The 26,341-nt window shown below is 35.5% G+C and overlaps 1 protein-coding gene across 1 annotated transcript in view; it reads left to right on the top strand.

The window, feature by feature from the left end:
* The window catches only part of FSIP2 (fibrous sheath interacting protein 2), an 81,082-nt gene that overhangs the window by 9,945 nt on the left and 44,796 nt on the right, over nt 1-26,341 (top strand). Inside the window, exons 8-14 of the mRNA XM_049887612.1 lie at nt 4,259-4,385; nt 6,713-6,781; nt 10,553-10,662; nt 11,477-11,522; nt 12,834-12,940; nt 18,235-18,298; nt 25,019-25,076. Coding sequence (XP_049743569.1) covers nt 4,259-4,385; nt 6,713-6,781; nt 10,553-10,662; nt 11,477-11,522; nt 12,834-12,940; nt 18,235-18,298; nt 25,019-25,076 — 581 coding nt within the window. The remainder of the gene's footprint in view (nt 1-4,258; nt 4,386-6,712; nt 6,782-10,552; nt 10,663-11,476; nt 11,523-12,833; nt 12,941-18,234; nt 18,299-25,018; nt 25,077-26,341) is intronic.

A 26,341-nucleotide genomic window follows, 5' to 3' on the forward strand; every position in this document is an offset into this window, starting at 1 on the left:
TATGATTTAGAGTGTAAATTAATATAAAGAAAAAGAAAAGTCATCTGTAAGCCAACTACCACCCTATTCTTTTTGGTGTGCACACATGTACACACACACACACACTTGCATACTGTTTCTATGAATATTCCAATAAATATATACATAAATAATGTTATACATTGTAGTTTCTTTTTTAGACTCCTTTTTCATTTAACAGATATCATCAGTAACTTTCTATGTCAATAAATGCTGATCTAAAATAATAAGTTATCATTTTAGGTAGCTTATTGTTGAACAAACCTATCTGGAAGATTTATGTAGATTATATTAATATATACCACTATGTAACAATTTTCTAAAAATATTGGAAATTAAAGCATGTTTGATTATCTTTTATTCTACTTCTGTTAGTGTATCTTCTAGTATTGTCAGGGACTCCCTGCTTATACGGTAGGCTGCTTATTCCAGCTGACTAATTATTATTTTCTAATGTTTAGATCATCACCACTTTTTCAGTGGCAGTCTTCTCCATGCCTCTTCTTTTTGCAACACTGCTCCTAGATATCTTTGAAGATATCTTTGCTTTCTAAGAGCTACAAAACGCCCCAGGTTCCTCTTGATTTTTGCCTGATGCCAATTATTCTGCAAGGAGTCCTGCTCAATTTTAGTAGAAGCTAGTGCAATGGACCAAAGTATGCTACTAGGAGTGCCCATTAGACATGGCCACTTATTATAGGCAGTGTAATAACCACATACTGCATGAGCCATGTTGATGGCAAAACCATTTGAATCATTGATGTTTCCAGTTAACTTGTTCTAACTTTTTTTTTTTTTAATCTTGTTTTAATCTGAGAGGCTTTCAATCCATTTGTATGTGTTTCTAAATTGTTTTATGTCTTTTCCTTTAAGTTATGGCATAATACATATTTTCACTCCAAATTATGTGCTTAAGTTATAGTTGTCAGAATCTTTGATTTTGATCACATTCCATAACACATTGTTCATAATATTTTATTTATCCTTTCATTCTATTTCAAACTTTTGCCTGATTACACCAATTAGAACCTCCAGTATAATGTTGACTGGAAGCCCTGAGAATGGACATTCTTATCTTATTACTGACCTTAAGGGGAAAGCATTCAGCCTGTCATCATTAAATATAATGTTATCTGTAGGTTTTTCACAGATGCTCTTCATTATGCTGAAGAAATTCTATTCCTAGCATTCAAACAATTTTTATCAGGAATAGATACTGGATATTGTCCTGTGTTTTTTTGTGGGTATATTGAATTTTTTTATATGTGTGTGTGTATACATATATAAAATATTAAAAATCCCATTGCCGTTGAGTCTGTTTCGACTCGTACCAAAACAAACAAACAAACAGACCTGTTGCTTTCGAGTTGATTCCGACTCATAGCAACCCTATAGGACAGAGTAGAACTGCCCCACAGAGTTTCCAAGGAGTGCCTGGTGAATTCGATCTGCTGACTTCTTGGTAGTAGCCGTAGCTCTTAACCACTATGCCACCAGAGTTTTATTTTGACTCATAGCGACCTACATAAATATAAATAAATAGGGTCACTATTTCAACTCATAAAACCAAAACCAAACCTGTTGCCATCGAGTGGATTCCGACTCATAGTGACCCTATAAGACAGAGTAGAACTGCCACATAAAGTTTCCAAGGAGCACCTGGTGGATTAGAACTGCCAACCTTTGGTTAGCAGCCGTAGCAGTTAACCACTACACCACCAGGGCTTCCTTTCAACTCATAACAATCCTATATATTTATATTTATGGTTTATTGTTTTGTTGAATAGTGCCAATTCATTTTTGAATGTTAAATAAATGCTGAATGTGTGGATAAACTCATTTGATCAGATGGTATTAGCCTTTTATCTACTATTGAATTCAATTTGCTAAAATTTTGGTTACAATTTTGCACCTATGCTCATGAGAGCTGTTGTATCGTTTTCTTGTTTGTAATGTCTTTGTCTGGTTTTGGTATCAGGGTAATGCTGACCTCATAAAATAAGTTGGGAAGAATCCTCAGGAAGAATTTTTTAGAATTGATATTTCTTTCTGAAATGTTTTATAGAATTCCTCAGTGAAGCCACTTGGGCCTAGAGTTTTCTTTCAGTGAAGATTTTTTTTAGCTACAGATTCAGTTTCCTTAATAGATACAGGTCTGTTCAGAACATTTATTTATTTTTAAAAGACCTTTGATAGTTTGTGTATTTTAACTGATTTTTCCATTTCATATAAATTGTGGAATGTTTTGACATAAAGTTGATTAAAGTATTTCTTTATTTTCCTGTAGTACTGTCATCTGTCTCAGTATTGCCACTGGTATTTTGTGATTTCTTTTTTCCTGATCATTTTGGCTAGTGCTTTTTTCCCTTTTTTTGTTTACATTTTTATTGTCTTTCTCAAGATTCCAGCTTTTAGTGTTACTGATTTTCTCGGTTGGTTTTTTGTTTTTCTTTTCTTTGATTTCTGCTCTGATCTTTATTACATCTCTTTTTCTTGCTTACTATGGGTTAACTAAAAGCTCTTATTCTTCTAGTGTCTTAGATGGAAGGTCATTAATTTGAGACTTTTCTTTTTTAATATAGGCATTTAGTACTATAAGTTTCTCCATAAACACTGGTTTATCAAGAGCCCATAAATTTTGATATCTTATGTTTTAATTTTTGTTCAACTCAAAATACTTTAAATTTCCTTTGAGTTCTTCTTTGACAAATTGGTTTAAGGACAGAGTAGGACTGCCCCATAGAGTTTCCAGGGAGCACCTGGTGGATTCAAACTGCTGACCTCTTGGTTGGCAGCTGAATGCTTAACCACTGTGCCACCAGGGTTCCTTTAATTGAGGCATTTAGAGCATTTATATTTATTGTGGTTTAATGTGGTTAGTTTTAAGTCTATCACCTTACTATTTGTTTCCTATTTGTCTCATCTTTTTCCTTTGCTTTGGGTTTACTTTTGATGATTCCTTTTTATTTCTTTGTTGGATTATTAGCTATAACTCTTTGTTTTGTAATTTTAGTGGTTGCTTTAGGAATTATAGTATATATCTTTAACTTGCTAGGATCAGTCTTGTGCTATTATACCACTCTGCCTGTAGTATAAGAACCATACAATATTATACTTCATTTCCCCCCTCCTGTCATGTATGCTATTTTTATCACACATTTTACTTATATCTTATAAATCCTGTAATACATTGTTAACTTTATGTAAACAGTTGTTTATATTTTAAGGAGATTTAAATAGTAAGGAAAAAATTTACATGTATTTGGTCATGATTGGTTTATTCTTTTTTGTGGGTTGTATTTTCTTGCTTCTGTACATGGCTGGTATTCTTTGACTGGATGCCAGACAACATAAATTTTCCTTTTTGGGTACTGAATATTTTCATAATCATATAGATATTTTCTGCAGCTTTTTCTTGGATGTAGTTAATTTATTTGGAAACAGTTTCATCATTACAGATCTTGCTTTTTAAGATTTTTTAAAAAGATTTTTAGATAGAGCCGTGTTTAATCTGGAACTAATTATTCTCTACTACTGAGACAAGACCCATTTTAGTATTCTACCCAATGCCCTGTGACTTATGAAATTTTTCCAGTGTGGCTGGCAACAATTGTATGATTTCCAAACCCATGTAGATGAAAAAAAAAATTTTTTTTTTTTAGTAGATGACAAGCATTGTTCTCTTTAAGCCTTTAGGATGGTTCTTTCTGTAACCTTGGAAATTTTTCTACTAATTTCTGATCCATTTTCTGCTGAATACACCATGGGCCCTTCTGAGGATCTCTGAGGATTTTTTCTCTGTGCAATTCTGTCCTATTTGATACATCCATAGATTTACAAAGGGAAGTCACATTTCATGAATTCTATGTTTTCCTATGGTAGACATGGTTGACTTTTGGATAAGTCACTTAGGAATCCTCCAAATAAAGATAATTGAGAAATTGCCTAAACTCACTAGGACAGCCATATATTGAGAGACATTATCTGATCTGAAATTGAACAAATTTCCTGAAAGTGTGCAGTGAGATAAATTACATCTAAGTGTTAGACATTGACCACAAATGGAAATTTATCCCTTACTACCTCCACTCCCAAATTTGTAGTCAGTGTTATCTTACACATCTCAAGACAGGAGTGATTTCCAATATACTGTCATTTTCAATATACTGTCACATTTCAAATATGTTTTGTGTTTCTAAATGGATAGTTGATATTAACCAATATATTTTCTGTATTTTAGAAACAAGCCCTTCTAGAGAAAAAAATGGCTTATCATTTACAAAAAATGCAAGAGATTGGTGATAGAAGAGAAGAGATGGGAAAAAATACATTTGAATACAAAGGACAAGATGGAACATATTTTGAATGTAAGAACATTGAAAGACAATATAGCAAAGTAGAAGATGCTTTTGTGTATTTATATGTTAGTGGCTATTGTAAAACTCTTCTGTGTGCTTAATACTTGCTACCTGCTTTGTGCCAAGCATTGTTCTAGGCATTTCCCCATTACAGCTCAAGCTGAATAGTAGACATATATGTAAATACAGTAACAAACTAAAACAATCTTATAAAGTGGTACAGTAGACTAGCTTGACTATAGTTTCTAACCAAGTTCCCTATACTTAATGTATTTTTTCCACTGAAACTTTAAAAAATTGCATGTAAGATAATTGCTATTATATACCAACATGGTGTTCTGTGTTTTCAATCAGTAAGAATAAACAGAACTGGAAAATGGGAAAGGAAGGAGGTAGAGAAAGAGGGAAAGGAAGGGAAAAAAAAAGAATATTTAAAAGAAGGAACATAGACTTGCCTATGCCCAATTTCTATCAGTTCCTTTTATTTATAATATTATAAAATTGTAGTGGGATTTCCACCCTAGATATTAATGAAATTTTCATGGCCAGAATGTTTGAACTCTCTGTGACTATGTATTATCACGAAAGAACATGATCATCTTCCATGCAGTTATCATCATAATAGTGTGTTTCTCACAGCTGTCCCATCAATCCTGTGTCTAGGCCAGAGCCTATCCTAGGTCACTCTAGTAGATTCTTAGCTAGTCTCCTTTGATCATTATTTCTCCCTACCTCAAATTCACTTTGTACATTGCTGCCTAATTACACTTAAAACTCTGTTCTGTGGTTTCTTCTGCCCAACAAGCTTAAAGATCCCTTTTACCTGTTAAATAAAGCTCACACTACTTCCAGCCTAGCTTTTTAACTTATTTCACACTGCATCCCTGAAGAAGGCAGCTACTATTTCAGGTTGATGTGTACAGACCCTGGAGCTAGAATACTATAGTGCAAGTCCTGCTTTACCATTTATTAGCCACATGACCTTGGGGCAAATTTCTTATCCTCTCTGAGCCACAGTTTCATACCTGAAAACAAAGATAATACTCCTAATGTCTATAAAGACCCCAACAGTCTGTAGCAGATACTAAGCACTCGTTTTATTGTCTGGTCAAATTAGACTACTGGTCATTCTTAAAATAAGGTTTACCTTCCCCACTTCTGTGCCTCTCTTTATGCCATTTCCTCAGCCTAGAATAACCTGCTTACCATCTACATCTATTAAATCCTATAATTCTTTAAGCTGCATCTCTTCCAATTAGTGTTATCAAAAACAAAAACAAACAGTCCACGAAGTTTTTGTTTTTGTTTTTGATAACACTAATTGGAAGAGCTCTCTCCTTTGAACCCATTATAGGACTTTGTACCATTGTTAGTACACTTATTGGATATTTTTCTATGTCATAATCTCCCATAATATTATAAATTCCCCCTTTTATGTTTTACAGAGAAGATAACCCAATATGTATGCTGAATACATGTTTGCTTATGGCGATAATTTAGTTTGTTCAGTTCATTGAGGCAATGACGCAGCAATACCGTGCCTCAGACAAAACAACACTGTAGCAATTACATATGTTGCTCCATTTTCCAGTGTTAACTTTAATATTTGATAGGAAAAAAAATTTCAAGTACACATTTGCTACTTCAGATAAATGTATTTAATTTCTGTTATCAAGGTGAGAAAGAGTAAGGAGATCTATGTCACAAATGAAGTTGAATTATACCACCATAGTAATGTTGTCATTTTTCACCAATTAGATTCCAGACGAGATAGAGAGAGAGGGGGGAAGGAGATATTAGATGAATCAGCTGCAGTGATCAGTGGGGAGACAGATCATTCTCATAGTCTACATCTCTAATGAAAACTCATTGTGTACACATGTAGTGAGGATCCTTTGTCCGCCTTTGCCACAGGAATGACAATGACTTCTATCACAAAAGGGAGATATGTATATGGTTGCTTATGCCTGGCCATAAGGTACATCTAAGAATTGTCATAGTCTCTGTGGGCTGGTGGGGCTCTAGCCCAATCACCATATTGGTATGTATCCCCACAGAGAGGAAATGTCACGTTCCATTTTGCAGATTATAGCTTTTCTCTTTTGTTGGAAGAAAATGTTGTCCCTCCAAGTATGACTTTTAAACTGAGGGGACAATATTTTAAGAGTGCTTTTCCTTTCTCCCATTTCACGTCTCTCCAAAACCTCCTCCCAAACTCATATACAGATAAGCCTATGTATGGCTCACCTGCTCTTAGGTATGGAAAATAGAGTCTATCATAAGTAATTCTGTTATCACAATTGTTAAAGATAAATGTTTTATTAAATTTCTTTAAGCTTCTCCAAAGAAAAAGAAGAGTTATGATGAAGGAAAGTCAGTTCGTCCTGCATATAAAGGAGTAAATGGTAATTGAATATGATAAGAAATACTAAATAGTAATTTGGGGAAAAAAATGAGTTTGACGATGACCTTTTTTCCTTCCAATGTGGATAAATCCTCTGTCCTCTTGTCAAATGACTGATTTAGAGTGATGCTTACCAACAATGATACAGCCTTCACTGCCTTCTGAATTCAACTTTCTAGTTACTTATAAGAGCCCTGATGGCACAATGGTTGAGAGCTCAGCAGCTAACCAAAAGATTGGCAGTTCGAATTCACCAGCCGCCCCTTGGAAACCCTATGGGGCATTTCTACTCTATCCTGTAGGGCTGCTATGAGTGGGAACTGACTCGACAGCACATAACAACAGCAACAGTTACTTATACAGTGTTTTGAACTTGATATTGTACTATCATTTTAGAAAAATTAGGTGAAGGGGATGTTGCTGTTAAACGCAGAGTACATGAAGCCTAACAAACTGTAATTTTTTTTTTTTAATGCTCAATATGATTTTAGAAAACTCTGAAATGGGTTAGAAATTAAATACACTGACTCCAAAGCTACTGTGAAACCTCCTGAAAAGTCACTGCCTTTATTACTTTGTATTTCATAGTCTGTCACTTCATGTACTCATTATCCATTAGAGCTCACCAGGTAGGTCATCAGCTGAAATGACAGCATAAAAATCTTCAAAACAATGCACTATTAATAGTGTAACAATATCTAAAACTGAACAGTGTGAACCTCCTCTCATTATTAAATTTCTAGAGAAAATTGAAGTAAAAAAGTTAAATCTCTTTGTCCTTATCAGTTAAAATCTAAAGAAAATTAAGTCAAAAATTCTCTACTCCCTGGGTATGTAATTTGCTTAGTATCAGTTAAACTGAAACCTGGGGAGAGACAGGGTTGCCTTAGCCTGGGTTGTCTTCTACCTTAGGACCACTGAGATTGAATTGATTCAACCCTAAGCCTCATGGGTCCCATTTCTAAAGTCCAAAGAGATTTTACAGCACACCAAAGGGCTATTCTACAGACATAACTATGACAACACGAGCCCCACATCTACTAAATGTAGACAGTAAAACTGAACTCAGTCTCTAAAGCAGTTATTCCAAGCAGTGATTTTCTAAAAAATTGTGTTAGATGCAGTCCAGACTGTGTTACTGTTGTCACAGAATCTGTGATATGTGAAGAAAGAACGATAGGTGGAAAATCTTGTTTCAGCCTCACCAAACTACCAGTCCATTTGTGACAATTGTCCAGAGACTTGACCTGTATGTTTAGTTAAGCACAGTTGGGAGAAAATCCCATTAAAAGATTAATTCTGAAAAAATGTCGATCCATACCTAAGGAGGATCTATCTTCATCTACTTTTCTCTCTCAGAGAGTTGTATATGAGTCATTGTCTTTATTGTAAATTTTAGAAATGTATAGTGGTGACGTCACGAGTTATCACGTTATTAAAAGTGTTGCAGTTTCCCATTTACCATAATCAAATCTTCTTAGTTTTCATTTCATCTTTGGGCCGTGTATATGAATTCTGTATAGTGTCATAGCCTCTATACTCTTATGGGCAGGGTGCCCCCATGTAACTGACAGCTCTCCAAGCGGAGTCCAGAGCCCTGAATTCCCTATAGCCCCGGCTTCTCATCTTGTTTTTGTATCTATTCACTCCCCCCCAAAAGAAATTCTGAGATACTTATTTTGCTTTTATACAGTAAAATAGATTTTTTGCATGTACAGTTCCATGAATTTTAACACATGTATATGCCCTGGTGGCATAGTGGTTAAGAGCTCGGCTGCTAACCAAAAGGTCAGCAGTTTTGAATCTATCACCTTCTCTTTGGAAACACCATGGGGCAGTTCTACTCTGTTCTGTAGGGTTGTTGTGAGTCCGCATCGACCTGACGGCAACGGGTTAATAGGTTATACATTAAAAATCTCAGAGAAGGATACAGATCAGTTCCAACACCCTAAAAATCTCCCTCATGATATCCCTTTACAGTCATACCCTCCCCCCAACTAATAAATAACCCCTGGTAACCACTGATCTGTCTCCATCATATTTGTCCCTCTTTGGGAGGATGTTATATAGATGGAATCATGCAGTATCTAACCTTTTGAGAACAACTTCTTTCACTCAGCATAAGGCCTTTGAAATTAATCCAGGTTAGTTGCATGCAATTGCAATTATTGTATGACTTAATAATTTGTTCCTTTTTATTATTAAGTAGTATTCCATTGTATGTATATACAGAGTTTGTTTATCCATTCAGCAGTTGAAGAAAATTTAGGTTGTTTGCAGGCTTGTGTGATTATGTATAGACTCACTGGAAGCTTTGTGTCTAGCTTTTTGTGTGAACAAGGGATTGCTGGGTCATGTGGGGTTCTTCATATCCGTTCTACCCTGATTCACATAGGTTTCCATGAGCCTTACTCACATAAAAAAAATAAGTCAGAATTGACTTGATAGCAACTGCTTTTGGTTATGGTAGGTCTATGTTTAAGTTTAGAAGTCACTGCCAAACTCTTTACAAAAAACAGAAAACCAGTTGTATTCAAGTTGATTCTGACTCATGGCAACCCCATGGGTGCATCCTTGCCATTACTTGGTATCGTCAGTGTTTTGTTTTTTTTTTAGCCATTCTACTAGGTGTAGTGATATCTCAGCATGGTTTTAATTTTCATTTCTCTGATGACTAGTGATAGTATCTTTTCATGTGCTCTTTGCCTTTTGTAAATCCTGTTTGGTGAAGTGTCTACTCAAGACTTTTGCCTTTTTAAAAAAAAAAAAAAATTGGATTATTTTCTTACTATTGACATTTGAGAGTTCTTTATGTATTCTAAACATAAGTCCTTTTCAGATGTGTGATTTACAAATTATGTTCTCCAAGTCTGTGATTTATCTTTTCATTTTCTGTTCCATTGATCTATATGTCTCTCCCTTTGCAAAAATCTCACTGTCTTGATTATGTTGTTCTTTGGTGCTCTCGAGTTGATTTCGACCCATAGTGACCCCATGTGACAGAGATTTTACTAGCTTTTTATTAAGTCTGAAAAGTGGGCAATGTAATTCTGCCAACTTTATTTTTTTTCAAGATTGTTTCAGCTATTTTAATTCACTAGACTTTTCATATTAATTTTAAAATCAGCTTGCCCATATCCATAAAAAAGTCATGCTGGGATTTTTGAATGAAATTTCATTACGTCTATAGGTCAGTTTGAGGAGAAAAGACGTCTTTACTGTCTGGGTCTTAGAGTCCATGAACATGATGTCTTTGCATTTATTTCAGTTGTCTTTAGTTTCTTTCATTAGTGTTTTGTAGTTCTTAGCATACAGATCCTGTATTTGTTATGCTACATTTATACCTAAATAAATCATTTTTTGGGGGGGTATACTATTTCATATATATTTTTTTTAATTTTGGTTCCAGTTGCCCATGGCTAGCATATATAGGATTCATTTTTCAATAGTCTCTACTTTATCTCTTTGTATAGATGTTTAGTGGTTTGTTCTAGCATTACACTAGACATGGTTAGCTTTTCAGAATCTACCATGAGTCAGTATTTCACCTTTTTAAGTGGAGTGTAGAAACCTATATGGTTCCTCGCCTCTCCCTTACTGTTGTTTTATGTATTCTGTCGGTATACATTGAACATCCAGTCAGACAGTATAATCAATTTTGCTTTCATTCATCAAACATATTTTTTTAAACCAATAAGGAAACAATAATTTATTATATTTACCTCAATAAAGTTGGTAAAAATTAAGGGATTTCTCTTTCGTTTACTTTTAGGATATGCAGCAAATATTCACCAGTCTCAAAATAATTCAATGCATGCCATCAAAAAATCAGCAACTTCAGTTGTTTGTCAGCCAAATGTACAGGGTAATGGTACAGAAAAGGTATAAAATGATGTTTTAAACTTTTGGATAATGATCATTAAATCATCTGGTTAATTTTTATCTCTATAGACCGTCTCCTTCTCTAGCATGCTACTGAATAGTTGAGGATTTTGGGGTCTGTACATGAGACCTGATCCTTGTTCCTGGCAGAGAAGGTGTTGAGTTAGCTTTTATGCTAAATGCCTTATTTACTTTAGCAGAAATTAATTCAAACAAACATTCAGTAATTATACTGACAATAATAGCTAGTATTTATTGAGCATCTACTATTAGCCAGGCCCTGTACCAAGTCAGATATGAGGAAATTGGATCACACAGGATACAAATATAAGATAATCATTCCCCTTATGACTCATTGTCTAGTGGGCAGACAGACACAGACAAATGGTATTACAATAAAACAGAATGATAAATTTTATTATTTTTTTTCTAAGTAGTGTGCTCAATAGCCATTGGACTGGATTAAATTGGATTTCTCTGAAACAGATTGAATGACTAAGCTTTTAGAACTAAGCACTAAGTGGATTATCATGCCTTTAAATAAATATGAAATACTGGAGCAGGAGCAAGTTTGTACATGGGTACATATTGAGTTCAGCTTTAAACTAGTTAAGTTGGAAATACCTGGGGAAGTTCTCTAGTAGTATGTTGATAATAGGTATTGTCCTTGAGAAAACTTCTGTGAAAGAGGGGCTAGAGAGAGAGAGAGAAAAAAAAAAAAAACTATTCATTTGATTGGTTGATAGAAGGAAAAATCTCTTTCAGAAATGTAATTACTAATGAATGTTTTTCTCTTGAATATTGTACCATATAGAATGATGCAGTGATAACTAAAAAATCAAGTATTTTTGATGATCAAGGTAAGAAAATGAAAAATAGTTATAATTGTTCTGTCATTTGCTAAGTAAATAATTATAGTTTCATCATATATATTTTCGAATTATGTTTTATGTCATTCTAAAAATTGTGGTTATTTTGGAAACTTAAACCAAAACCAAACCCATTGCCGTTGAGTCACTTCTGATTCATAGTGACCTATAGGACAGAATAGAACTGCCCCACAGAGTTTCCAAGGAGTGCCTGGTAGATTCAAACTGCCAGCCTTTTGGTTAGCAGCCGTAGCTCTTAACCACTATGCCACCAGGGTTTCCTGGAAAGTGAAGGATGGTATAAAAATTACTATAATTAGCCCCTATTTTTGAGTGATTGCTGAATGATTTTGCTTTTTGGAATTGCAAAGTACAGAGAAGTTAGTGCCTCTGATGTGACTGTTTATAATGAGAGGTAGAGTAAGCTTCTGACATACTGTGATTCAGAGAACTTTCCCCAGGAAGGTCCCCATAACCCATTGCAATCTTTTGCCTCAGCAATATGTGCTGTTTCCCATCTCTCCTAGAATGGACTAGACGTTACTTAAGTTCCTTCATTCCTGGCTAGCTTCCTGCATGTCCCTAAAAATATTGCCCTGTATATCCTACACATACACACAGAGAGCACTAGATATCTCCATCAGAGTAGCTAATAACCACCTCTCACTGAATACACACAAAACGGAATTCGTCATCTTTCTGACCCTCTTATTTTCACTCAAGCACAAAACCTGACCCATATTTGACTTTTTATCTGTCTTGTATTTTGCATCCAAAACTGGCCACTTTCTGGCTGATCTACCTCCTAGATTTCTCATCTTCCTCTCTTTTGCATTCCCACTGCCCCTGCCCTTGTTTTGTCCATCCTTGACAATTGCAATAAGTTTCCTCCAGTCTCTTCTTTCTCCTTTTTAATAACCCATACATTTTGCCGTTAGTCCCTTTTCAAGTCATCGGTGGTTTCCTATTGTCTGCTGAGTGAAATGTAAGCAGCTAATTATGGCAGTGAGCTGTGGTGAGTGGCAGGAGATTAAGCTGTCATAATAAAATAAATAAGTATCAGACGTTAAGAATTTCAGGTGAACCACTGGAAATCTGTAGGCAATGAACATCAGGAAAGGTCATTTTATTCTTGGAGATGCTGCTATAACTCAAACAAATACCCAATTGTGATAATTCCAGTTCTGTGGCAGCTGACTGAGCAGGGAGAACTTTGAAACAAGCCTATGCATTAGAAATTCATCCTTGTTATAAAAAAATATGTTATTTTCTCATACTTAAAGTTCTCTCTTCTTTTTTTAGGAGCTATAAATGTCTCACCTCAAGCTTCAGCTGTTTCAGCTCAAACTTCACCCACAAGAAATCTTCCCAAACCTGCACAGTTTTTTATGGGTTATCCAAAAGAAGAAGTATACAATAGTTCTTTTGCCCCAGAGGCAGGCAGAATAAATGAGGTACAATCTTATGATTATCATTGGTATGAAACAATCTCATTAAATAAGGGAACATACAAAACCGCTAGTTCCCTGAAATTAATTTTACCATAGTAAAATTTCAATAATCCTTTGGTGCACTGCAGAACATAACCTGCAACATAACCTGCAACCTTCAGAGGAAGCATCAAATTGAGCTATGTGGAATCATTTTTCTACTAGTCCTGACAGATTGTTCAGAGATAGCCATTCTCTCCTCATTCCCTTTTGACCAGTGATCAGTGACCTGTGGTTGGAAAATTACCAGCAAGAGATTCAGGGTGCGGCCTCTGGACATAACATGTATTTTGTGGGTTGCCATCTGGCTATTATGGGAATAAAATCCCCATGCTTGGTTCCATTAGCATCCTGTTAACTGGTTTAGCTGTGTTAAGAAGTTAATGTGGTATAAAAGATATTTCAATAAACCGGAAATTTACTAAATTCTCCCCAAAGAAATTTTCTTGGTTAGAGTAGAAAGTGACATAATTTTCCATGTCTTGTAATGCATAATAGTTGACAGACTAAATTATAGATAATTACTAAATTATAGAATATTTCCCACAATATGCTTCTTTGTAGTGCAATTTCATTATACATAAACATTTGAAAAGTCCATACTGGGTGAGAGCACTGTGCTACTATGTCAGTAGCTACGTTAAGTAAGCTAAGAGTCTGAAAAATAAACCTCTTAACAACTTTGACAATTTAAAGTCCCTATATTGACCAACAGATTTGAAAGGCTATGTCCTTGTCTAAAAAGCTTTCTATATTAAAAAAAAAAAAAGTATCTAAATTTGATTAATAACTTGGTTTAGGTAATGTGTGTGTTATTAACTTTTCCATCCATGTTATGAGCACTTCAAATGGTTGCAAATACCTAATATATTTTGAGAAATACCATGAGCATTTTTATTATAATCATTATTCTCTTTTCCAACATATTGTACAAAACCCATAACTGTCAGAAAATGTACTTCTGATGGCCCGTGCTCAGCATGGGGAAAAAAATGAAGTCTATTCTACTGGATTTATCTCCCTTTATAATTACTTGAGTGGGTTCAGTCCTTAACTAAGTCCAGAGAGCCACATGCCTATGTATGCAGAGATCCGCTCTCTGCTTTCCAGCTCTCCTTAAACTTTTCTTCCATTGTTAGCGTTATTTAAAAAAACACACTTTTTTTTTTGTCCCATTAAGTTGATTAACCTCCTTGCTAATCAACACATTTCACAGATAGCTAATTTTAGGATACCAGTGAATAACTTTTTTGCAAAAAGAGTTAACCTAGCAGGCTTGAAACTACTGTCTTTAGAAGGACCTGCTTGCATGGTTGCCCCTTAGCTGGTGTCCGGGAACACGGCTGGTAAACAGTTCTCTTCACTGATAGAAAATTTTCACTGAGAAGAGTGGTTTACTGTGTGTAGACTATGCAAACAATGTAATTTATGCTGAACACCTGTCAGTTTGTCATACTGTGGGGGCTTGTGTGTTGCTGTGATCCTGAAAGCTATGCCACCAGTATTCAGATACCAGCAGGGTCACCCATGGAGGACAGGTTTCAGCTGAGCTTCCAGACTAAGACAGACTAGGAAGAAGGACCTGGCAGTCTACTTCTGAAAAGCATTCACCAGTGAAAGCCTTATGAATAGCAGCGGAACGTTGTCTGATACACTGCGGGAAGATGAGCCCCCAGGTTGGAAGGCACTCAAAAGATAACTGGGGAAGAGCTGCCTCCTCAAAGTAGGGTTGACCTTAATGACATGGATGGAGTAAAGCTTTTGGGACCTTCATTTGCTGATGTGGCATGACTCAAAATGAGAAGAAACAGCTGCAAACATCCATTAATAATTAGAACCTGGAATGTATGAAGTATGAATCTAGGAAAATTGGAAATTGTCAAAAATGAAATGGAACACATAAATATCGATATCCTAGGCATTAGTGAGCTGAAATGGACTGGTATTGGCCATTTTGAATCAGACAATCATATAGTCTACTATGCTGGGAACGACGACTAGAAGAGGAACGGTGTTGCATTCATCGTCAAAAAGAGCGTTTCAAGATCTATCCTGAAGTACAACGGTGTCAGTGATACGATAATATCCATACGCTTACAACAAAGACCAGTTAATACGACTATTATTCATATTTAAGTACCAACCACTAGGGCCAAAGATGAAGAAATAGAAGATTTTTATCAGCTGCTGCAGTCTGAAATTGGTCGAACATGCAATCAAGATGCATTGATAATTACTGGTGATTGGAATGCGAAAGTTGGAAACAAAGAAGAAGGATCAGTAGTTGGAAAATATGGCCTTGGTGAAGAAACAATGCCAGAGATCGAATGATAGAATTTTGCAAGACCAACGACTTCTTCATTGCAAATACCTTCTTTCACCAACATAAACGGCGACTATGGACCTCGCCAGATGGAACACACAGAAATCAAATTGACTATATCTGTGGAAAGAGATGATGGAAAAGCTCAGTATCATCAGTCAGAACAAGGCCAGGGGCTGGCTGTGGAACAGACCATCAATTGCTTATATGCAAGTTCAAGGTGAAACTGAAGAAAATCAGAGCAAGTCCACAAGAGCCAAAATATGACTTTGAGTATATCCCGCCTGAATTTAGAGACCATATCAAGAATAGATTTGATGCATTGAACGCTAGTGACCGAAGACCAGACGAGGTGCGAAATGACATCAAGGACATCACCCATGAAGAAAGCAAGAGGTCATTGAAAAGACAGGAAAGAAAGAAAAGACCAAGGTGGACGTCAGAGGAGACTCTGAAACTTGCTCTTCAGCTCGAGCAGCTAAAGCAAAAGGAAGAATTCATGAAGTAAAAGAACTGAACAGAAGATTTCAAAGGGCCTCTCGAGAAGACAAAATAAAGTATTATAATGACAAATGCAAAGAGCTGGAGGTGGAAAACCAAAAGGGAAGAACACGCTCGACGTTTCTCAAGCTGAAAGAATTGAAGAAAAAATTCAAGCCTCGAGTTGCAATAGTGAAGGATTCCATGGGGAAAATATTAAATGATGCAGGAAGCATCAAAAGGAGATGGAAGGAATACACAGAGTCATTATACCAAAAAGAATTAGTTGATATTCAGCCATTTCAAGAGGTGGCATAAGATCAGAAATCAATGGTACTGAAGGTAGAAGTCCAAGCTGCTCTGAAGGCATTGGCGAGAAACAAGGATTCAGGAATTGATGGAATATCAATTGAGATGTTTCAACAAACAGATGCAGCGCTGGAGGTGCTCTCTCGTCTATGCCAAGAAATATGGAAGACAGCTTCCTGGCCAACTGACTGGAAGAGATCCATATTTATGCCCATTCCCAAGAAAGGTGATCCAACCAAATGTGGAAATTATAGAACAATATCATTAATATCAGATGCAAGAAAAATTCTGCTGAAGATCATTCAAAAACAGCTGCAGCAGTATATCGATAGGGAACTGCCAGAAATTCAGGCTGGTTTCAGAAGAGGACGTGGAACCAGAAATATCATTGCTGATGTCAGATGGATCCTGGCTGAAAGTATAGAATACCAGAAGGATATTTACCTGTGTTTTATTGATTATGCAAAGGCATTTGAGTGTGTGGATCATAACAAGCTATGGATAACACTGCGAAGAATGGGAATTCCAGAACACTTAATTGTGCTCATGAGGAACCTTTACATAGATCAAGAGGCAGTTGTTCGGACAGAACAAGGGGTACTGATTGGTTTAGTCAGGAAAGGTGTGCGTCAGGGTTGTATTCTTTCACCATACCTATTTAATCTGTATGCTGAACAAATAATACGAGAAGCTGGACTATATGAAGAAGAATGGGGCATCAGGATTGGAGGAAGACTCATTAACAACCTGCGTTATGCAGATGATACAACCTTGTTTGCTGAAAGTGAAGAGGACTTGAAGCACTTACTAATGAAGATCAAAGACCACAGCCTTCAGTATGGATTACACCTCAACATAAAGAAAACAAAAATCCTCACAACTGGACCAATGAAACATCATGGTAAATGGAGAAAAGATTGACGTTGTCAAGGATTTCATTTTACTTGGATCCAAAATCAACAGCCATGGAAGCAGCAGTCGAGAAATCAAAAGACGCATTGCATTGGGCAAATCTTCTGCAAAGGACCTCTTTAAACTGTTGAAGAGCAAAGATGTCACCCTGAAGACTAAGGTGTGCCTGACCCAAGCCATGGTATTTCCAGTCGCATCATATGCATGTGAAAGCTGGACAAGGAATAAGGAGGACCGAAGAAGAGTTGATGCCTTTGAATTATGGTGTTGGCAAAGAATATTGAATATACCATGGACTGCCAAAAGAATGAACAAATCTGTCTTCGAAGAAGTACAACCAGAATGCTCCTTAGAAGCAAGAATGGTGAGACTGCATCTTACATACTTTGGACGTGTTGTCAGGAGGGATCAGTCCCTGGAGAAGGACATCATGCTTGGCAGAGTACAGGGTCAGCGGAAAAGAGGAAGACCCTCAATGAGGTGGATTGACACAGTGGCTGCAACAATGAGCTCAAGCATAACGATTGTAAGGATGGCGCAGGACCAGGCAGTGTTTCATTCTGTTGTGCATAGGGTCGCTATGCATTGGAACCGACTCGACGGCACCTAACAACAACCTAACGACCTGCTTTCCTTCTGGGAGTCTGGAACTTTGGTTGGGCAGAGGGTGCCTACATGACGAGCCTCCAGTGAAAATCTTTAGTACTAAGGAGTTTCTGATAGACTTAACTGGGCAAAAACATTGCACACACGTTACTGCATTTTTTATTGCTGGAGAAAGGAACACCCTCAAATATGTACTCTCACAGGAGGTAGAGAGCATAAAGAAAGCTCTGCATGGATTTCTCCAGATTCATGTTGTATCTTTTCCCCTTGTTGAACCTATCATGTATCCTGTGGCTATAATAAATCTTAGACCTAAGTAGAACTATATGCTGAGTTACATGAGTCCTAAGAAATCACTAGATGATCTTGTGGACCCCTGATACAACCAGGAACTTTTGACTTCTGCAAATAATATATGCTAGATAAACAAAAATGTGTAGATTTTTATAAATTGTCAGTTAAGTTCTTAAAATCTTCTATTAAATGTCTGTATCTTAAATATAAAAATAATAGGCTGAAATTCAAGTTCTAGAAAAAAAATCCTTTGGGGATCTGTTTGTTTTTGTTGTTGCGGATTATACAGAAGGAGATAAATGCTGATTTGAATGAAAAACAAGTCAGGAAATCATGCTGCTTCTGTGAATCAGGTAAACATCGACAACATTTATTGAGTCAGTCGTGCAAACTACTAATTCATTCTTCCAGTTAACATTTATTGAGTTCCTGCTTCATGCGAGGTACGGTGGTGAGTATTCAACATACAAAAAAGAAAAACCATGGTTTCTACTCAGGGCTGTTACATTGTGGTGGGGAGATAGTTATGTAAATAACCATAAGCCATATTTGGGTAATACGATGATAAGAGTCCTTGGATGGCGTAAACAGTTAATGCTTTCAGCTACTAGCTGAAAGGTTGGTCGTTCAAGTCCACCCATAGGCACCTCAGAAGAAAGACCTGACAGTCTACTTCCAAAAAAACCAGCCATTGAAAGTCCTGTGGGGCACAGTTCTACTCTGACACACATGAGGTCGCCATGAGTCAGAATCAAATCGACAGCAAATGGTTTGTTGGTAATGTTAAAATAAGTGCAATATAAGAAAGTATGTGTGCATAGAAGTCAGAGGAAGTCAGGGAAAACAGTACCTAGGTCTACCTAGGATTGTCAGGGAAACATTTACAAGAGATCACACTTCAATTGAGACATAAGGATGAGAAGAAATTTTCTGTTTTTATTTTGGAAAAATTGACATGTTATGAATTTGGGAAATATTTTATTTATAATAATGGAAATATTGATATTGATACAAACTTAAGAAAAGCATAGAACTAATTATGTCATGTATCACATCTATCTATATACATCAAATATATATGCAATGAAATTATATTCAAGGCAAGTTCAAAAAATGCGAAGTCATACAGTGTTGTATAGATGGGAACACTTAATATGTTATGAAAAGTCATACAGTGTCGTATAGATGGGAACACTTAATATGTTACGATATTAAGTGTTCCCATCTATACGACACTGTATGACTTTCCATTTTTTGAACTTGCATTGAATATGATTTCATTGCATATATATTTGATGTATATAGAGAGATGTGATATATGACATAATTAGTTCTATGCTTTTCTTAAGTTTGTATCAGTATTTCCATTATTATAAATAAAATATTTCCCAAATTCATGAATAGATTCCAAATACTAGAGAAACACTTTAATTTTTTTATCTTGAATTTCGTATCAGTTTTAGATTTTTACTAGTATCTCTTGGTTCTTCTTGATATACAATTGCATAAGAGATTTTTTTCGTAATTTTTCCAGTATTTGCATTCATTTTTATATCTTATCTCATTACAATTACTAGAATGTCCAAAATTAAGTGACCATGGTGTTAGCAATGTTAAATTCTGGGTTTTACTTTATATGGTTTTGGTGTTTTGCCATTTACGATAATATTTGCTGTTTTTTGGTAAATATACTACCTTTAAATAGCATCTTTTACTCTCTTACTTAATTTTTTAATTAGGAATGGCTGTAGAATTTTTCCATCACCTATTGATACAATTACATGATTTTTTTTTCTCTGTTAACTTGTAAGGATTATTTGATAGATTCCATTGTATTATATAATCTTCTCATTTCAAAAGTGAATCCTGATTGGATGTAGTGTATTCTTTCTGATTGAAGTAACACATACAATCAGAAAAGTCCACCAAACTTAAATATACAGCTCAATAAATTATCACAAAGCAAGACACCCATGTAACTACCACATTGGTCGAGAAATAGAGCTTGCGATTCCTCAGGAGCCGTCATAATACCCACACCAGTCAATATTTCTGTCACTGCTGCCCAAATGCTATCATTATCTTAACTTCAGATACTATAGTTTAGTTTGTATATATCCATTTGCATGTCTTTGTCTGGATTCATGCTGTCTTATTATAGTCGTGAAATACCACAATTTATGAAAGTCTTTTCAATAAATGTCGATATCAAGTAGAGCAAGTCTTTCTACTTTTCAAGAATGTCTTGGCTATTCTTGGCACTTTGCCTTTCCATATAAGTTTTAGGAAAAGCTTTTCGAACCCCACAGAAAATCTTACTGGGATTTTTTTATTGGAATTGCCTTGACTCTGTAGAGAGCAGTTTCATGAGAATTGACATCTTTGAAGTATTGTCTTCCAATCCAAGGACATGGTATTTAGGTTTTCTTTAATTTCTCTCAGTAGTGTTTATAATTTTATGTGTCTTTTATATTTTTCATTAGATATGTTTTTCAAAATTTTTAATGCTGTTTTAAAGGATATATTTTAAAATTTTATTTTATATTTACCAATGCCGTAATGAAATACAGCTGATTTTTCTATATTGATCAGCAACCTTGTTAAACTCAGTTTTTATTCCTAATAATTAACCTGCAGATTATTTTAGATTCAACCTTTATACCATGTTCTTTTTCTTCGCTTCTTAAATTGGCTAGGACCATCAGTAAGTATTGAGTAAGGCACCTTTTCTGGTTTCTGATCCCAGAGAGAAAACTTTCAAGTTTTCAGTTAAGAGGGATGTCTTCTGAGAGATCTGTTTGTTTGTTTTTTGTTTCATTTTTAGATATCTTCTTAATATATTAGGAAGATTGTCTTAAATTGTTAACTTTCTAAGAGTTTTCATCATGAAGGATATTGAATTTTGTAAAACCATGGTTTGCATCTATTGAGATGATTGTATGATTTTTGTCCTTTATTCTGTTAAAGAATTATATCGACTTTTGAATTTTTTTTTTGAATGTTGCCCCGATCTTGTATTACTGAAAATAATCATTTTGATCACTATGTTTTGTTTTTTCTGTTTTAGTTGGATTCAATTTGCTGATATTTTGTTTCACATTTTTGCATCTATGGTCATGACAGTTATTAGCCTATAATTTTTGGTTTTCCTTTTTTTGTTTTGTTTTTCTTTTGGACATCAATCTTGAACTGTCCTCGTATGTCCATCCTTTATTTTTCTCCAGAAGAGTTTGGGGAATATTAAGGGATTTTTTTTTTTCCTTAAAGATACTGTAGAATTTACTGGTAAATTCGGGCTAGAAGTCTGCTTTGTTAGGTGGCTTTTAGTAAGTGAAATTCTGAAATTTTAAAATATTTACAGAATCATTCAGTTGTCAGTTTTGGTAAATAATATCTGACTAGGAATTGGTCAGTTTTGTCTTAGGTTTTTAAATATCTTGTCATAAAATTATTCATAATATCTCATACATTTTCCTACACTAATAATTTAACTTTTTAATTAAAATGAATGCATACAGAAGATAAACAAATCTTAAGTGTTCAACCCAGTAAATTATTACAGAATACACAAATCTGCGTAACTACTAATATGTTCAAGAAATATAAAATAACCTACACTGTAAAAGCCCCCATTCTTCCTCCTCCAAATCAAAACACCCTCCCTTTTTCTCATTCTTTATTTCTAACACTGTAAATTAATTCTAAAAAAAAAAAAAAATTACTTGTCTAATTAATACTAATTAAATTAGTGTTGCCTATTTTTGAACTTTATATAACTGGAATCAAGAGTATATATTCTTCTGTTTATGGCTTCTTTTGCTCAACGTTATGTTTCTGAGATCCATCACTGTAGTTGTAATCCATTTCATTGTTGTATAGCATTCCATTATATGAACATACAAAAATGTATTTATTCTGCTATGCATGAATTTTGGATTATTTCCAAATCTGAGCTATTATGAGTAATTCTTTGTGAACTTCCCAGTACATTTGTGTCATTTGTGCATGTACATGCACACACACGCAATTGTACACACATTATGAATATATACATATATGTATATACATATATGTAACTGCTACTGGGTCACTGGGTATTTTATTATGGTAAATATATATGTAATAAAACATTTGACATTTCACCAATCTTCACATGTATAGTTTAGTGACATTATGTTTCTCACATTATTCAACTATTGCCCTTATCAATCCCTAAATAATACTGTCACCCCTAGTCAAAGCTCAGTGTCCCTTAAGCATTAAGTGCTCCTTTTACCCTCCCTCTCTCCTGCTCCTGGTAACTGCTAATAAACTTTGGTCTCTATACAGTTGTCTACTCTAAATATTTCGTATAAGTGGGGTCATCTTAACTATATTAACTCTTCCTGTCTTTGATTTCCTTCATCAGAGTTTTGTAGTATCTGTCATTAATTTTGGAGAAAGTCCTCAGCCATTATTATTTCAAATATTTTTTTTCTATTCCTTTCTCTCATTGTTCTCCTGGTATTCCCATTACACATATGTTGTACTTTTGTAATTGTCCCACAAAAAAAAAACAAAAAAACCTTGCATCACTATAGGACATAGTAGAACTGCCCCATAGGGTTTCTAAGGAGCAGCTGGTGGATTTGAACTGCCCATCTTTTGGTTAGCAGCTAAACGCTTAACCACTGCACCACCAGGGACCCAATTGTCCCACAGTTCTTGTCTATTTTTTTCTATTTTTGTAATTCTTTTTTATCTTTGCTTTTCAGTAGTTTCTATTGACATATCTTCAGGTTCACTGATTCTTTCTTCAACTGGGTCCAGTCTCCTGATGAGCTCTTCAAAGGCATTCTTTATTTCTTTTACAATGTTTTTTATTTCTAGCATTTCATTTTGATTCCTTCTTAGAATTTCCATCTCTCTGCTTCATTTACCCATTTATTCTTGTGTGTTCTCCATTTTTTCTGTTAGAGAGCTTATCAAATGAATCATGGTTATTTAAAATTTTAAGTCTAATAATTCCAAAATCTCTGCCATACCTGAATCTGGTTCTAATGCTTGCTCTGTCTCTTCAGAGTCTGTTTTTTGTTTTGTTTTATTTTTGCATTTAATATGCCTCATGATTTTTTTTTTTTTAAATCCAGATGTGCTGTTCCAAGTAAAGGGTACTGAGGTAAATAGGCCTTTAATGTGAGGTTTTATGTATATCTGAATAAGAGTTAGACTATGTTTACTGTTTGCTGTACTGTAGGTGTCAGAGGCTAAAATGTCTTTATTTTTGTCTCCCTGTTATCTTTTGGTTTTCCTAGAGATTTCTTCTTAAAGAAGATCTGAGACTTGTAGCTCTTTCAGATATAATTCCCTGTTGTACAGGAGCCCTTTTGATATGATGGTAAATTATAGGGGGAATAATCATCATTCTTTGATAGGTCTAAGTCTTTTAGTGAGTCTGTATTCCTTTTCAGCTCTTTTTTTCCACCCTCTTAAGTGACATAGGAAAGTTAGAAGGGACTGAAGTTGAGTATGTCCCTTCCCACTTGTAAGTTAGGCTCTGGTAAAATCCAGGTTGGTTAGGCTCTGCTAAAATAATTTACCTTCAGGGCATGCCTTTGTAAAGGAGAACAGAATTATCTGGGCATATTCAAAATGGATACTTTTCCCCTCCCCCTGCTTAGCTGTGTAAGAGTATGCTTTTAATGTTCTATATAGAATTCTGGGCATAAAGATTTTAGGTCATTTAATCCATTGTATAGTTGGAAACCAAAGAAGGATTTTTTTGTTTTATTTTTAAATATTATTGTATTCACACTTTATTTCCCAGATCTGTGCACTCTGAATTTCAGCTCCCACCTCTCCAAAACTGAACACACACAAAAACATATCTACAAACTCAAGAAGATTACACCGGATTTAACTAAGACATTTTGTACTCATCAGTGGTACCTACTGGTTACTCATTTATTGGGAGAAACAAAAGTTACTGATTAAACTTGACTTTGAACTGGCTGAATTTAATAACACTGCTTTCTGTGATCAGAGCAGTCTGTTTTTCTGTCTTTCATCCACTTACATATTTGCATAATTGACATCAAGTATACCTATAGAGAAGTTCTGTATAAAGACTTCCTGTATCATTCCTAGGAGCCCTGGTGGTGCAGTGGTTAAGTTTGGGCTGCTAACCAAAAGATTGGCAGTTGGAATCCACCAGCTGCTCCTTGGAAACCCTGTTGGGCTCTTCTCCTCTGTCCTATAGGGTCACTATGAGTCAGAATTGACTCAATGGCAATGTTGTTTTTTTTGGGGGTGGAGGGGGAGTGTATATCATCCTTATCCAGAGTATTTACTAAAATCTAATTATGGAATCTTGTTAGATTACACACAAAACAAGTTAGGCAATATTTCAATGGGAAGATATTAATGGCAGGCAGATCAGTGAATAAATATTGAGGAAGCATATGAATTAAGTAATGTATTCACCAAATAAATGTTATTGAGTACTTACTGTGTTTTAAGTGCTGAGGATATAGTTATGAATTTATATCCTAGTCAAGAAAACAAGAGAAAACATATAATCACAATACAGCATAATGAATTTTATAATAGAAGCATGTGTAGAGTGCTTTGGGAGTACTGGGAAGAGGTGTTTATTTACTTAGGCAGGTTTCAAGGACGTTTTTGAGAAGAGTTAATACAGGTTGAATAAGATCTAAAAGATGAGAAGGAAGTTAAAGAAGGTACAGGGTGCTTCAGACAGAGGAAATTGCAAAAACAATGGCCCATAGACATGAAAACATGATATATTTAGGGAATTTCATGTTATTCAGTGTCTCTGTACCATAGCATGCATATGGAAGACTGGCCAAGGATGACACTGGAGAGGTACACATGGACATCCAATCTTAGGGTATATTTTATGCCTTGCTGAAGAACTTGGACTTCATTGTGGCAATGATGGGGAGTCCCTGGCATTTTTTGAACAGGGCAGTGACAGCAGAAAGTAAAGGCCAATTAAAAGATGTTAATTGCCATTTTACAAAGAGCTATGGAAGGATGCAAACTAATTATAATTTTCTTTTTCTGGTAAATAGGACCTCAGGTTCATACTACTGCCCAGGGTATTTTTTCTTCTCGTGTTCTCTCCAATACGTAAGTATATAAGAAAATTAGTGCATAGTCGTAAATTGTATTTTGATAATTGCACAATTTACTCACTTCTGTTCTCTCAGTTCTACATGGATTTAGTAGATTTTCAGCACTAACCTTAATTGTAAAGTAGACAGTGTTAATCATTCATGTTTGTCTTAGGCTGGGTTCTCTAGAGAAGTAAAATCAGTGGACCATATAAATATATAGAGAGAGAAAGAGAAATTTATATCAAGGATATGGCCCATGCAGTCATAGAGGCTGGAAATCCTGAGTCTAAGTCACGCTGGAGGCTTCTGACTCATGTGGCCGCAGGGGCTGGTGAACCCAAGATCAGTAGGACAGATAGCAGGTCTCTTGCTTACAGGCTGTGGAGGTTGACGAATCCCAAGACGGGCAGGTAAGCTGCTGGCTCAAGTCCCAAGAACCAGAGGTCAGGTGAACAGGAGCCAGCTTCAAGATCCAAGGTGAGAAAAAGGCCCTAAGCCTTGCCAGAAAGTCCACCTATATTGGATGCAGACTATATCTACAAGGAAACTCCCTTACAACTGATTGGCTGCTCACAGTAGATCCCATCATGGAGGTGATCACATTATATCAGATCTCATCATGGAGGTGATTACATCATTTTACAACTGCCGAACTAAACCATAACTGCCAAACTATTGAGAATCATGGCCCAGTGAAGTTGACATACAACCTTAATGCTCACAGTGTTCTTCTCCCTCCCTCTTCCTGTGTGATTCTATACTCCCCTTGTATTCCAGGCCTTGATTCTACTTGCAAGTTATAACTCCACCATAATCTCTCCTCCTCAGGTCACATCCCAGTATCTGAACTTATCTTTTTGCCTTTCTCCCTTTAAAACATTTACCATTCCACAGGCCTTTTGAGATTATTGGCTTTTTAAGGATAATAAGGTAGCTTCCTACAAAATATTAATGACTTAGTCTGTTATTACTTCCTAAAGGGTATTTTCAGTGCAATCCAAAATCATCAATCTCTAATGATGGAAGTATGCAGGCTTTTGGATATTTTTGGGAAGCCTGGGGACGTTTCATTCTTCAAACCTTGGTGATCACCTATTCTTTTGGTATACCTGTTTTTGCTGAACTTGAAAGAAGGAAGAATGGTCATTATTTTAGACCAAACTCTCATTATTAAAAAAAAAAAACAGAGAAGTTCAGGATAAAACCTCAAGTTGCTCTGAGAATGGTTGCTGCTGTTCAGTGGTAAATGCTAGTCACATATTCAGACCAAGCTCCCTG

Source organism: Elephas maximus, chromosome 6 (assembly GCF_024166365.1).
Source record: "Elephas maximus indicus isolate mEleMax1 chromosome 6, mEleMax1 primary haplotype, whole genome shotgun sequence".
Lineage (NCBI taxonomy): Eukaryota > Metazoa > Chordata > Mammalia > Proboscidea > Elephantidae > Elephas > Elephas maximus.